Source organism: Bubalus bubalis, chromosome 1 (genome assembly GCF_019923935.1).
Source record: "Bubalus bubalis isolate 160015118507 breed Murrah chromosome 1, NDDB_SH_1, whole genome shotgun sequence".
Classification (NCBI taxonomy): Eukaryota; Metazoa; Chordata; class Mammalia; order Artiodactyla; family Bovidae; genus Bubalus; species Bubalus bubalis.
In genome coordinates this window covers 129,137,273-129,150,788 of record NC_059157.1, presented here as the reverse complement: position 1 = coordinate 129,150,788, position 13,516 = coordinate 129,137,273, and the positions used below count along the sequence as shown (strand labels likewise).

Below are 13,516 nucleotides of genomic sequence, written 5' to 3'. Positions count from 1 at the left end.
AAACACCATCCTGTTCTCTCTCTCTGAAATGTCCCTCTATGATGTATATGTGGAAATCTCATCCACCCTTCAAGGCCACTTAACTCCTGAAGCTTTCCTTGTTTTTTCCTGTCTGAAGTGCTTCTTCTCTTTTCTGAGCTCTTATAGCATTTTCTTCACATATTTCACAAAATATCATAACAACAGAGTCATGTGAGATTCAAGATATTGTTGTATGGTCTTGTGGTCCTTTATGGTACCTAACATACCTCTCTAAACACTGATGGCACTCAGCAAAGATCTGATAAAAAATGAGCTGTGGGAAGCCTTTCAGCACTCACCCAACCCAACCACAATGAGAGATCCTTATTAATTTCAGACACAGAGCTTTCCTTTTCCTGCCCTGAGCATCCTGTCTTTCTCCTCTTCTAGTGCATCAGCTGTGCATACATTCCTTGTTGTATGTCAGGCCACCTGCCTATAAACCATTGTGCAACCCGGGAAAAGTTCTGGTGTCTGGTAACCATTGTAACATTTAGGAAGATGCAAACTGTGATAAATAGGAATCATAAAAAGGAACAAGAGTGGTTTCATTCTTTGGAACCTGAAATGGCAACTGGGAAACAAAGTTCAGGTCAAATTCTCCTTTCAGGCCTTCTTACTCATTGTCTTTGTTTTATGTCGAAAGGAACATGGGGTGGGGCAGTGAGCTAGTATGACCAGATGCCAGGAAGAAGAAAAGGGGAATAACTGGTCAGCTACTCTTTCTCAAGAGACAAACTGCATTCTAGGAAAGGAAAATACCAAGTTTACAAGAAATTATACAAGAGCACAGAGCAGAAAAGGTAAATTAGGCCTAAACAGTAGCCTCTTGATTTTTCTTTCTTTCTTTCTTTTTTTTTTTTTTTTTGCCTGTGAGATAGGGTTTCTACCCCTTAATGCTTTCCCTCCACACTGGGTCATGTGGCACTCAATGTCTGGTCCTCAGTGTGGCGGCTCAGGAAAGGCTGCAAATACAATATGAAAATGACCCATTTAATTTAGCATATGACTCCATCCACTGAGTGTGTACAATTAGATTGTAAGTTTAAAGCAATATAATGATAATGGGGAAGAGGCACTTCTATCTGTTACCCACCTCCCTGCTCACCCTCTTGCGTGCTGCTCCTCACAGAAGTTGCTAAACTGATAGGTCAATGTTCTGGAAGGCAACTGAGCCAAAGAGGGAGACAAAGTTCAACTCCCTATAACTCTGGGAGGAAAAGGCAGGAGTGAGAAGTGGGGTTTCCCTCTCTCTCTCAGTGTTCTGCTTCTCACCATATAACAAACACCCTTTGATTGAAATGAACCAGATCAGAACTGGAAATTTCACCAACATTACTTCTTGAGAACCTACCATGTGCTGGGCTAGAAGGAAAAAAAGAAGCATTGGCCCCTATTCTTGAGTAGTTCTCAGTCTAATAGGAGAAGCAGAAATAATTTCCATATACCATGTGTTATACAAGGGGTACTGTGGAAATAGAGTCTGTGGAAATAAAGAGTCTGTGAGAGCAGAACTGGGGTCAAGGCAAGTTTCCTTGAAGAAATGAGCTCAGACTGAGGGCTGATGATTTTGCAAGAGTCAGCCAGCCCCAGAAGGGTGGCAGAGGTGTTCCTGCAGAGAGAACCATGTAAGCAAAGCCCAGAGATGTACAGCATCCTTCTCTCAAACCAACAAAGTCCAAACCCTCTCCTGTCTATATAATGTCTACAATACTCTTGTATCAGAGATAAAGAATAAGGTAAAATATAATTTAAGCACTGACCTTTGAAGAAATGCACTAAAAATAAATCCATAGCTTTCTCTGAAGAAGAAAGAAGGGTGAAAAAAAAAACAAATCAAAAAATCTCTTAGAGTGGGTTTGGTTAAAGCAAACTAATTAACTTCCTCATCTCTGCAGGTGGGATCAGGCTCCAGGTGGACTTTCAATCACAGAGTTTACCTCTAAATCATGAGGCAGATGGAAAGCAAGCAAAACAGCACACCCCTGGCTGTTGTGTAAACTCCTAACCACAAAGCATTTAAGTAACAGACAGTATCATAAGCGACACACACCCATGGAGCCCACTTTATGGGCTAAGTCTGCGCCCCAGGGAGTTTGGACTCCACAGTCAGCTCCACCTCTGTCTGTGAAATATGAACTCTGTCCCACATTCCATCCCTAGGAGACCTGGCTATTTATTGACTTAGTGGCATAAATATGTGAGACCTGGGCCCGAGAGGGTAGAAGTAGCAGATGCCCCAAAATATCTCTGTTTCGATCTCAGCTATAGGCACAGTTTTAATTTCTGGACTTTCAGTTTCCTTGCTCTGTGACTTACTTTCTCCATCTGACAATGATAGTTATAACATCTACCCTTAAATTCCTTATTTAGGGGAAATAAATGAAGTGACTTCTAACTTGGCTTGAGCCTCCTGAGCAGCAGCCAGGTGTCTTAGACAACAGGCCCCAGGAAACCAGGATCACCTTAACCTAGAGCCATGAACCTGAAGGAACAAAATCAGGAACAAAATTATCTAGTCAATCAATTTTTCATTCACTTACCAATGTTTATTAAGTACTTCATATGTGCACACCATAATAAAACTGATGCTCATGTAACTTTGTTTTCTAATCTCTTTCCACATCCTTTGTTTTGACTGATGGATAAGTGAAATTGGCCATAACACAGCAGTGGGAGCTGGGCTCATGGAAGATCTCATTCCAACCCAGTACTACCACATGGGAAATTCAGGATAAACCCAGTGACAAGGAAGGCAGCAGCATACTGTGTTCAGCTCACCTGGGGACACTAGTTAGGTAGGTCATGACATTCAGGAAGTCTTCATCTGGGATGTGCTTGAACCCCACAAACTCTGGAAAAGTGATGATGGGGGCACCATCTTTCCCTCGGCCTCCTGCAACAAAAATGGGTAGTCAAGATGTTAACAAAATGTTTTCATGTCATACCTCTGCAGGTAAAGGACTCAGGCTAATATCAACTTGAGATGTGCATCGGTCTCCCCCTTTTTGTCTGTATTATTTTAGAGCAGGAGGCGGGAAAGTTGACACTGAATTATTTCAAACAAGCCTCTCTTCTTCAAGCTTGTTCAGGGTGTTGTAAGAATTCAATTTTTTGAATCCTTTGAAGATAGTTAGTATATAAAAGACAACACTGATTTATTTTAGTATAGGTAGAACAGTAAATAATGCCAACACAAATACATAATATTGCTCTTCATTTATATAGTTCAGTTCAGTCGCTCAGTTGTGTCCAACTCTTTGCGACCCCATGAACCACAGCATGCCAGGCCTCCCTGTCCATCACCAACTCCCAGAATTTACCCAAACTCATGTCCATTGAGTCAGTGATGCCATCCAACCATCTCATCCTCTGTCATCCCCTTCTCCTCCCACCTTCAATCTTTCCCAGTATCAGGGTCTTTTCAAATGAGTCAGCTATTTGCATCAGGTGGCCAAAGTATTGGAGTTTCAGCTTCAACATCAGTCCTTCCAATGAACACCCAGGACTGATCTTCTTTAGGATGGACTTGTTAGATCTCCTTGCAGTCGAAGGGACTCTCAAGAGTCTTCTCCAGCACTACAGTTCAAAAGCAATTCTTTGGTGCTCAGCTTTCTTTATAGTCCAACTCTCACATCCATACATGACTACTGGAAAAACCATAGCCTTGACTAGATGGACCTTTGTTGACCTTTTTAATATGCTGTCTAGGTTGGCCATAACTTTCCTTCAGCAAATATCAAACGTAAAAGTGTATGGTGGTTAAGAGAGTTGGCTCTAGGGACTTCCCTGGCAGTCCAGTGGTTAGGATTCCATGCTTCTACTACAGGGGGCACAGGTTTGATCCCTGTTCAGGGAACTAAGATCCTGCTTGTTGTGCAGTGTGATCAAAAAACAGAAAGAGAGAGAGAGTTGGCTCTAAAATCAGACAACTTTATTCAAGTTCTGCTTTACCACTTAATTTCTATGTGATTTTATGTACGGTACTTAAACAGAAGTTTCCTTTTATATACAAATATGTATCTATGTAATAGGAATATTACCTATACCTTCCTCAAAAGATATTGTAAGGATTAAGTGAGAACATATATGAAAAGCACTTTAGCAGACTATTTATTATATATAAGTGCTCCATAAATGGTAACCTTTATTATGGTTATATTCTTGCAAGGCAAGACTTCCCTGGTGGCTCAGACGGTAAAGAATCTGCCAGCAATTCAGGAGACCAGGGTTCAATGCCTGGGTTGGGAAGATCCACTGAAGAAGGGAATGGCAACCCACTCCAGTATTCTTGCCCGGAGAATCCCCATGGACAGAGGAGCCTGGTAGGCTACAGTCCATGAGGTCACAAAGAGCTGGACAGGACTGAGTGACTAAGCACCCATTGTTAAGCACATTCTTGCAAGGCAGCTGCCCTTGAATAACTCATAAACAGATATAAGACATCCCTGTGAGAACAATAGCATAAAATAAGTATTTAAATATTTTATTCGTTAAAGCAGACACCACTAGATTAAATAGCTTCTATTTCCCCATCTCTTTGCAGCTAGATGTACCCACAAGACTATGTTCCAGCCCCATGGTTCCCAAACAGGGATGCACAGTGAACTCATAAAAGTGCCATGAGTATTTTAAATTTAGGGGGAAAACAGCATTAGTTGGCATCTGTCAGATGCCATGCTTGCTACTAGCTTGTGGTAGTTTGGAATTTCAACATTAAATTGTGCAGTATTCTTTAGAATGGCATTACATCTTTGGAGAACTGAGGATTTGGTGGCTGCTGGTGTTAAAAGCAAGTGTAATATGAAAATCAGTATGAAATAGGAAATGCAAGTGGTGATATCCAGACTGATTCCAAGGTTTGAGATCACTGTGGTTCTCTAAAAATGAAAGTTAAATCTGACTTTTTCTTTCAACTGTGTGTATCTATTTTTTCCAAACAGCTACTAAGTTGTCAGGACATATAGACTTAAGTTGTTTAACCTGTCAGGTATTGCTTTTGGCCACAAAGGACTGTGAAAAACTGACTGAGCTGCTAAGGCACTAAGGACTAAGGAACTTGGAGCACTTGCGCCCCAGGCAGAGGGACATGAGCCAAAATGCTGGGAGCACCTTCCATGCTGTGCCCGTGGAGGGAGGCTACTTCCAGTGGAATGCAGCTCCCAATTGAAGCCAACTACAAATAACTGCACCTATTTCATATATCTAACACAAGAGTCATCAGTGCATGGTGTGGTTTAACGAGGACTGCATGATTACTGAGAGTGTGGAATCAATGAAGAAATTACAGGAAAGGGAGACTGAGAGAAGCAAAGGCAGGCACCTCTCCTAAGGAGAGAGACTCCTGGCCCGCCCTGTGGAGAATCCAGGTCATGTCGCCAGTCTATCTAATGGCACTGCCATTAAGATCATCCAACCCACTCTGCTGCTTTCAATCCACACCTGGTATCTTCCAATTATACTCTGACATCCCATGTACATTTGTTTCATGGGAGAGAACGTGCTACCTAGCAAACATGAGTGTTTCTATCATGGAAAGAGTTAGTTAGCATTGTGGTTTTTCTACACAAGTCTCTTGTGTGTATTGTTAATGTGAGTCTTGGGCTCTCAGAGACCAATCACTCTGTGATATTTGTCTCAACGACCAGTCATCTCCAGGAAATGCCTCTTGATTAATCCTGTACACTTTAATAAAAAAAAAAAAAAAAGATACCTGCAGATTAGGTGTTTGACAAGGAGATTGAGCTACCTTGTTACATTGACTGAAAACAATCTAGATCAGGATGCTATTAGCTTTCAACTAAAATATATTCTTCTTTCTAGTTTCACAATCACAGGGGTTTGCGAGAAATGTGAATTAAGAGAATTTACATGTTCAGTAAGGCTAAATTTAGAATGCATTATAACACTATACTAATTGTATAAACAATATCTGCCAAGAAAATGGCTAAAACATTTCAAGGAACCAAAACACTGTAAAATATTCATAAGGATATACCTTTTCATGATTTAATTAACTAAATTTTCATGATTTAATTTTCATGATTCATTAACTAAAATTAAAGGTATTCATGCCTAAATAGAGAAATATGGGTAGAGTTTTCTCATATCATGGTTAACACTGAGAACAAATACAAAAAAGTCAGGGGGTTAACTGGGGACACCACATGCTATTAACCTTTAGTCTGTTAGTCTTAGAGGCAGAAGCACCAAGGAAACAAAACTGGGCCTCCATCTGCTACAAGGCAGTCAGTGCCACCTTGTGAGGAAGTGTGGAAATGCAGAAGGAAGAAATAATGCAGCAAAGAAGCCCATTTAAGGAAGGTAAATAAAACCATCGTACCTAGGAGCTAAGTACGATGGTGACTTAATAAAATAAACTTTAATCCTCTGGTATCATTTCTGTACATTAAGAGGACTAATTTTATTGCAGAAAATACTAGCAATACTTGGCCTCCCTTCAGGGTCTGGGTTTAGAGGAGAATTTGGAACATTGAGAAATCCCATAGGAAGATGGTGAAGAGCAACAGTGGGAGAGACAGTGAGATGGTTACTGCTATTTGCCTCTCAGTATCTATTTTCCCTTTCTCTTCCCCTCGCCCCCAAAAAACTGATAAGTAAATAAATCATGAATCAGGGGACTGGGGATCTATTCCAGCTCACATTGGCCTAACCTAAGAAACACATTATTTGTGTAACCCCTTCAAATAGTGTTTCCTCCTGCTATTATTTTTTTTCACAATAGTAAAAGATGTTTATCAATTTTCACAATCAATAACCAGACAAAAAATAAAAGATAATTACAATCAAAGGCCATAATGGAAACATGATTAACCTAATAATATAAAATAAATACATACAATTTCAGGGGTTAATTAGAGTGACGTGGTAAGTGGAAATGCATACACACACATGTTCTCATCTGCCCAGCCAGTCTATGTCTTTTGGTTGGTGCATTTAATCCATTTACATTTAAGGTAATTATAGATGAATATGATCCTGCTGGGCTTCCCTGGTGGCTCAGATGGTAAAGAATTTGCCTGCAATGCAGAAGACCTGGGTTCTATCCCTGGGTTGGGAAGATACCCTGGAGGAGGGCATGGCAATCCCTTCCAGTATTCTTGCCTGGAGAATACCATTGATAGAGAAGCATGGTGGACCACAGTCCATGGGGTCACAAAGAGTCAGACATGACTGAGCAACTAAGCACACACATGATCCTACTGGGCTTACCAGGTGGCACTAGTGGTAAAGAACCTGCTTGCCAATGCAGGTAGACATAACAGACCGGAGTTCGATCCCTGGTTTGGGAAGATCCCTGGAGGAGGACACAGCAACCCATTCCAGTATTCTTGTCTGGAGAACCCCATGGACAGAGGAGCCTGGCAGGGTTCAGTTCATAGGGTCACAAAAAGTTGGACACAACTGAAGCAACTCACACGAATGCATACATGTATGATCCTATTGTCATTTTTTTAATTGTTTGCAGTTTATTTTGTGTATATCTTTTTCTTCTCTTGTGTTTCCCCCCTAGAGAAGTTACTTTAGCATTTGTTGTAAAGCTGATTCCGTGGTACTGAATTCTCTTAACTTTTGCTTGTCTAGAAAGTTTTTGATTTCTCCCTCAAATCTGAATGAAAGTCTGCTAGGTAGAGTATTCTTGGTTGTAGGTTCTTCCCTTTCATCACTTTAAATGTATCACGCCATTCCCTTCTGGCTTGTAGAGTTTCTGTTGAGAAATCAGCTGATAACCTTATAGGAGTTTCCTTGTATGTTGTCATTTTTCCCTTGTTGCTTTTAATATTTTATCTTTGTCTTTAATTTTCATCATTTTGATTACTATATGTCTTCATGTGTTCCTCATTGGGTTTATCCTGCATGGGACTCTCTGTGCTTCCTCGACTTGGTTGACTATTTCCTTTCCCATGTTAGGGAAGTTTTTCCTATTATTTCTTCAAATATTTTCTTGGGTCCTTTCTCTCCTCTCTACTCCTTCTGGGCCTCCTATCACGCGAATGTTGGTGCGTTTAATGTTGTCCCAGAGGTCTCTTAGGCTGTCTTACTTTTATTCATTCTTTTTTCTATATTCTGTTCTGTGGTGTTGATTTCCACCATTCTGTCCTCCAGGTCACTTATCTGTTCTTCTGCCTAAGTTACTCTGCTACCTATTCCTTCTAGTGTATTGTTCATCGGTTTGTTTATTCTTTAGGGTTTCTAGGTCTTTGGTAAATATTTCTTGCATATTCTCCATTGTTTTCCTGATATCCTGGATCATCTTCACTATCAATATTCTGAATTCTTTTTCTGGAAGGTTGCCTATCTCCACTTTACATGGTTATTTTTATGGGGTTTTATCTTGTCCCTTTATCTGGGACAAAACCCTCTGCTTTCTCATCTTGGTTAATTTTCCATGATGTGGATTAGGTTCTAGCTGCTACTGAGGCTTCCAGGATGGCTCAGTGGTAAAGAATCTGCCTGCAATGCAAGAGACTGCCTTGAATGCAGGAGACATGGTTTTGATCCCTGGGTCAGGAAGATCTCCTGGAGGAGAGCATGGCAACCCACTCCAGTGTTCTTGCCTGGAGAACTTCATGGACAGAGGAGCCTGGCAGTCTACAATCCATAGGGTTGCAGAGGTGGACATGACTGAAGCAACTTAGCGCTCACGCATGCTACGGGACTGTGGTTCTTCTTGCTTCTTCTGTCTGCCTCTGGTGGATGAGGCTAAGAGGCTTGTCTAAGCTTCCTGATGGGAAGGACTCATGGTGAGAAAAACTGGGTCTTACTCTGGTGGGCAGGGCCATGCTCAGTAAAACTTTAATCCAATGACCTGCTGATGGCTGGAATTGTGCTCCCTCTCTATTAGTTGTTCTGCCTGAGGTGACCCAGTTCTGGGGTCTATGGGCTTAATGGTGCTCTCCAAGAGGTCTTATGCCAAGTGGCCCCTTCCAGGACTGCTGCTGCCAACACCCATCCCCACAACGAGCCACTGCCGACCCACACATCCACAGGAGACCCTTCAACACTAGCAGGTAGTTTTAGTTCAGTCTCCTTTATGATCACTGCTCCTTTCCCCTGGGTCTTGGTGTGAAGTTTTTGTTTGTGCCCTCCAAAACTGGAGTCTCTGATCCCCCTAGTCCTGTGGAAGTTCTATAATTAAATCCCACTGGCCTTCAAAGTCATATTCCCTGGGGATTCCCAGTACCTTTGCTGGATCTATAGACTGGGAAGCCTGACATGAATGAGGCTCAGAACTTTCACAACAGTGGGAGAATTTCTCTGGTATTATTGTTCTCCTGATTGTAGGTCACTCACCTGGCAGGTATGGGATTTGATTTTATCGTGATTGCACCCCTCCTACCATCTCGGTGCAGCTTCTTTGTCTTTAGATGTGGGGCATCTTTTTTGTTGTTGTTGTTCCACCGTCCTCCTGTTGATGGTTGTTCAATAGCTAATTGCAATTTTGGTGCTCTCCCAGGAGGAGGTGAGTACACATCTTTCTACTCTTGAACCAGAAGCTTCCTGCTATTATTTTTAAAGGGATTAAAATTCTTATTGTAAATGGCTACATGACACAGTTCTGGAATGAAACAAAAGCAGAAGGCTACCAAGAGCTCTAGGAAAGTTATTGCTCTCTTGGCAAAAGGAACAGAAGGCAGCATTGCTTCTTTTCCTTCTTCCTGCTTTGGATACAGACTTGATGTCTGGAGCTCTAGCAGCCATCTTAAGGTCAAGACTTACCTCCAGACCTCCTATTATGCACTGAGTTGGCCAAAAAGTTCATTTGGATTTTTCCATCTGGTCAACCCAATAGTTTAAAAACAAACATATCCTATAGTCTACATTTTCTTGTAGCCAAATACTATGCTAAGCACTATCCTTAAAACAACAGATGAGAAACCCTGCTCACAGCAACCTACTAATTGTGTTGGAATATGAACCTAGATTGTCTGAGTTCAAAGGCTAGTGTCTTCATCACACTAACCTGTTTATATTTTCTTGATTCCTAGCTAAGTGCCTGAACTTAGAATATCCCAAGTTCACTGGGGAACATGCAAGTTGTCTTCCGTGGTCAGATTCACCAGATACCCTAGCCCTGTCCACTATCCAATTCCTGCTGATGGCCCTGTTGGTATCACCATCCGGACGCTTCAAACCATCTGGCCACAAATCTGGGTGAGGCATCATGCAATGAGCCCTGCTCTTCAACCAGCCAGAGGGGCACACTCACACAGCACAGCAGGCCAGGCACCTGTGGCCTCACTGAGAAAAAGGCTCCATCCTCTCTTTCACAGCATCCCTAGTTGATGGGGGTTCTGGCTCTCTCTAGATCTCAGTGGAATCTATAGATAAGTCTGCAGCTGGAACATCTTCACCCTGCTTGTCTGAATCAGGAAAAGTGCTGTGACTCAGAGCAGAGGCCAGGGCTGGGCTGCCATGGAAAAAACCTAACTGAGGAGATTCCTATTTTACAACCACAACTACCCAGGCACCCACAACAGCCCCATTGCTGACATTTGCTGCCTCTGTCAGGTAAAGAGGGAAGTTAAGATGAAAAGCAGGCCTGCTAATTCCAAAAAATCCTGCTGACTCAGAGAACCCCATGGCTGCTGATATTTTTCTTGATTTGTAGTGTGGCAAATTCTATCACAGCTAATCCATGTTTCTCTCTCAAAGGAAGGGCAACCTTGAGGCAACAAGCTGACAAGCTCAGAAATGAAAGGATTGTCCAGTCAAAGTGCCTTTCCTAAAGCAGAGGTATCCTCTTGGGCCAGTGTGAGTTTTCAGTTCTATGTTCTACATTAAAGAGTGACAGTTATCTCTACTTCTGACTTAATTGTGCTATTATATACTCTATCACTGTATGGTTTTGGTCCCTTATAAAAACACTGTCATACTGAAAACATGTTTGGTAATATAAAAATAAACACTTTTGAGGGACTAAAATATATCAGGAAAAAAGAGCAAACATTTAATTGGCAGTTGCAATATTAAGCATTTTTCATACATTATGCTTTAATCCTCAAAAGTATGATGACCCTATTCATTACACAAAGTGAGGAAAGTGAAGCTTAGACAAGTAAATTACCCAACATGATACAGCCAGTCAGTAGCAGAATCTAACCATATCTAGGGCTGTCTGGAGAAGGCAATGGCAACCCACTCCAGTACTCTTGCCTGGAAAATCCCATGGATGGAGGAACCTGGTAGGCTGCAGTCCATGAGATCGCTAAGAGTCGGACATGACTGAGCGACTTCACTTTCACTTTTCACTTTCATGCATTGGAGCAGGAAATGGCAACCCACTCCAGTGTTCTTTCCTGGAGAATCCCAGGGATGGGGGAGCCTGGTGGGCTGCCGTCTATGGGGTCGCACAGGGTTGGACACGACTAAAGTGACTTAGCAGCAGTAGCAGCAGCAGGGCTGTCTGGTACCAGTTTACAATTTTCCCTGAACTGCCTCTAAGAAATAAGCATAGAAAAAAAATGCCTCACTGTTACTCAAAAGCAATAACTTTGGATATTTAAGTGTATCAATCAGCCACTGGACTCCTTTCCCAGATGAATCACTGTGTAATTTTATATGCTAGAATTATGAACTGAGTTGAGGCATTACAGTTTTGGTGTAAGACTATAGGAATCTACCCTGCCCACCCCATCGTCCATTCCAGACCTTGATGCATGTTGGCCTTGGGCCTTCTGTGACACGGGGCCATAGCAGCAGTTGCCAGAAATCCAGCGCCAGTCCCCATGCTGCCTTCTGTTGTGCACCATCCTAGGCTCACTGTGGGAAGTTATGACACTGCACCTGCAGGAGGCTGGCCAGGCACTGCTACCAGGATCAAGACAGTGGTACCTAGACTAGGGATGTGGGGAGAAGGAAGTCCACCAGCCTCACAGGACAGACCAGGAGGACTTAGGTCATTTCAACCTCAGCAGATATTATGTTCTAGCCTCTGTTCTAAGCATTAGCAATACAGGAAGAAATTTTTTAAATGTGGTTGTTTGGTTGCTCAGTAATGTCCAACTCTTTGTGACCCCATGGACTGCAGCATGCCAGGCTTCTCTCTCCTTCGTCATCTCCTGGAGCTTGCTCAAATTCATGTCCACTGAGTTGGTGATGCCATCCAACAATCTCATCCTCTGTTGCCCCCTTTTCCTCTGGCCCTCAATCTTCCCCAGCATCAGGATCTTTTCCAATGAGTCAGCTCTTCACATCACCTCATTTAAAAATGAGAACCCTGTATTTATGGAGTTTTCAATGTCCGGGGAAGAGCAGAGAATTCCCTAGAATGTTCTGCATTGTGTAAGATGCTCCCACCTAGGACACCAACTGTGAAATGTGGAGTGATATCCTAATATTGGAAATTGAATTTCTCTCAAATTCAGTAGGAGAGAATAGGAGTTTGTTGTTGTTTAGCCACTAAACCGTATCTGATTCTTTGCAACCCTATGGAAGGTAGCCTGCCAGGCTCCTCTGTCTATTGGATTTCCCAGGCAAGAATACTGGAGTAGGTTGCCATTTCCTTCTCCAGAGGATCTTCCCAACCCAGGGATCGAACCCGGATCTGCAGTGGCAAGCAGATTGTTTACCACTGAGCCACTTGGGAAGCTGGTGAGGAGTTTGGGGTAAACTAAAAAAGATTTAGAGAAAGGGAAAAAATGTGATGGTTTTTGCATTGTATTTTGTAGAATAAAATTCATGCCAACTACACATTCTCTCTGTGATATAACTAAGATGATTTTGTTGCCTTTTTTTTTTTCATAACATATATAAAGGGAGAGTGACTTGCTACCTTATTTCTCTGTAATATGTGCTGAGGACATCTAATCTCATTAATCCATGCTTCTAAGAAGGGTTTAACTATAATTCAGGATTTGGTCTGTATTCTGAAAGAGATGGGAATACCAGACCACCTGATCTGCCTCTTGAGAAATTTGTATGCAGGTCAGGAAGCAACAGTTAGAACTGGACATGGAACAGCAGACTGGTTCCAAATAGGAAAAGGAGTTCGTCAAGGCTGTATATTGTCACCCTGTTGATTTAACTTATATGCAGAGTACATCATGAGAAATGCTGGGCTGGAAGAAATACAAGCTGGAATCAAGATTGCTGGGAGAAATATCAATAACCTCAGATATGCAGATGACACCATCCTTATGGCAGAAAGTGAAGAGGAACTCAAAAGCCTCTTGATGAAAGTGAAAGTGGAGAGTGAAAAAGTTGGCTTAAAGCTCAACATTCAGAAAACGAAGATCATGGCATCCGGTCCCACCACTTCATGGGAAATAGATGGGGAAACAGTGGAAACAGTGTCAGACTTTATTTTTCTGGGCTCCAAAATCACTGCAGATGGTGACTGCAGCCATGAAATTAAAAGATGCTTACTCCTTGGAAAGAAAGTTATGACCAACCTAGATAGCATATTCAAAAGCAGAGACATTACTTTGCCAACAAAGGTTCGTCTAGTCAAGGCTATGGTTTTTCCTGTGGT

At 42.1% G+C, this 13,516-nt stretch overlaps 1 protein-coding gene across 3 annotated transcripts in view; it reads right to left on the bottom strand.

Annotated features, from left to right (window-relative positions):
- MCF2L2 (MCF.2 cell line derived transforming sequence-like 2) overlaps positions 1-13,516 on the bottom strand; it is a 265,733-nt gene that overhangs the window by 192,184 nt on the left and 60,033 nt on the right. For all 3 annotated transcript variants that reach the window (XM_006075321.4, XM_025287650.3, XM_044944273.2), the window contains exon 3: positions 2,803-2,917. In XM_006075321.4, coding sequence (XP_006075383.2) covers positions 2,803-2,917 — 115 coding nt within the window. The remainder of the gene's footprint in view (positions 1-2,802; positions 2,918-13,516) is intronic.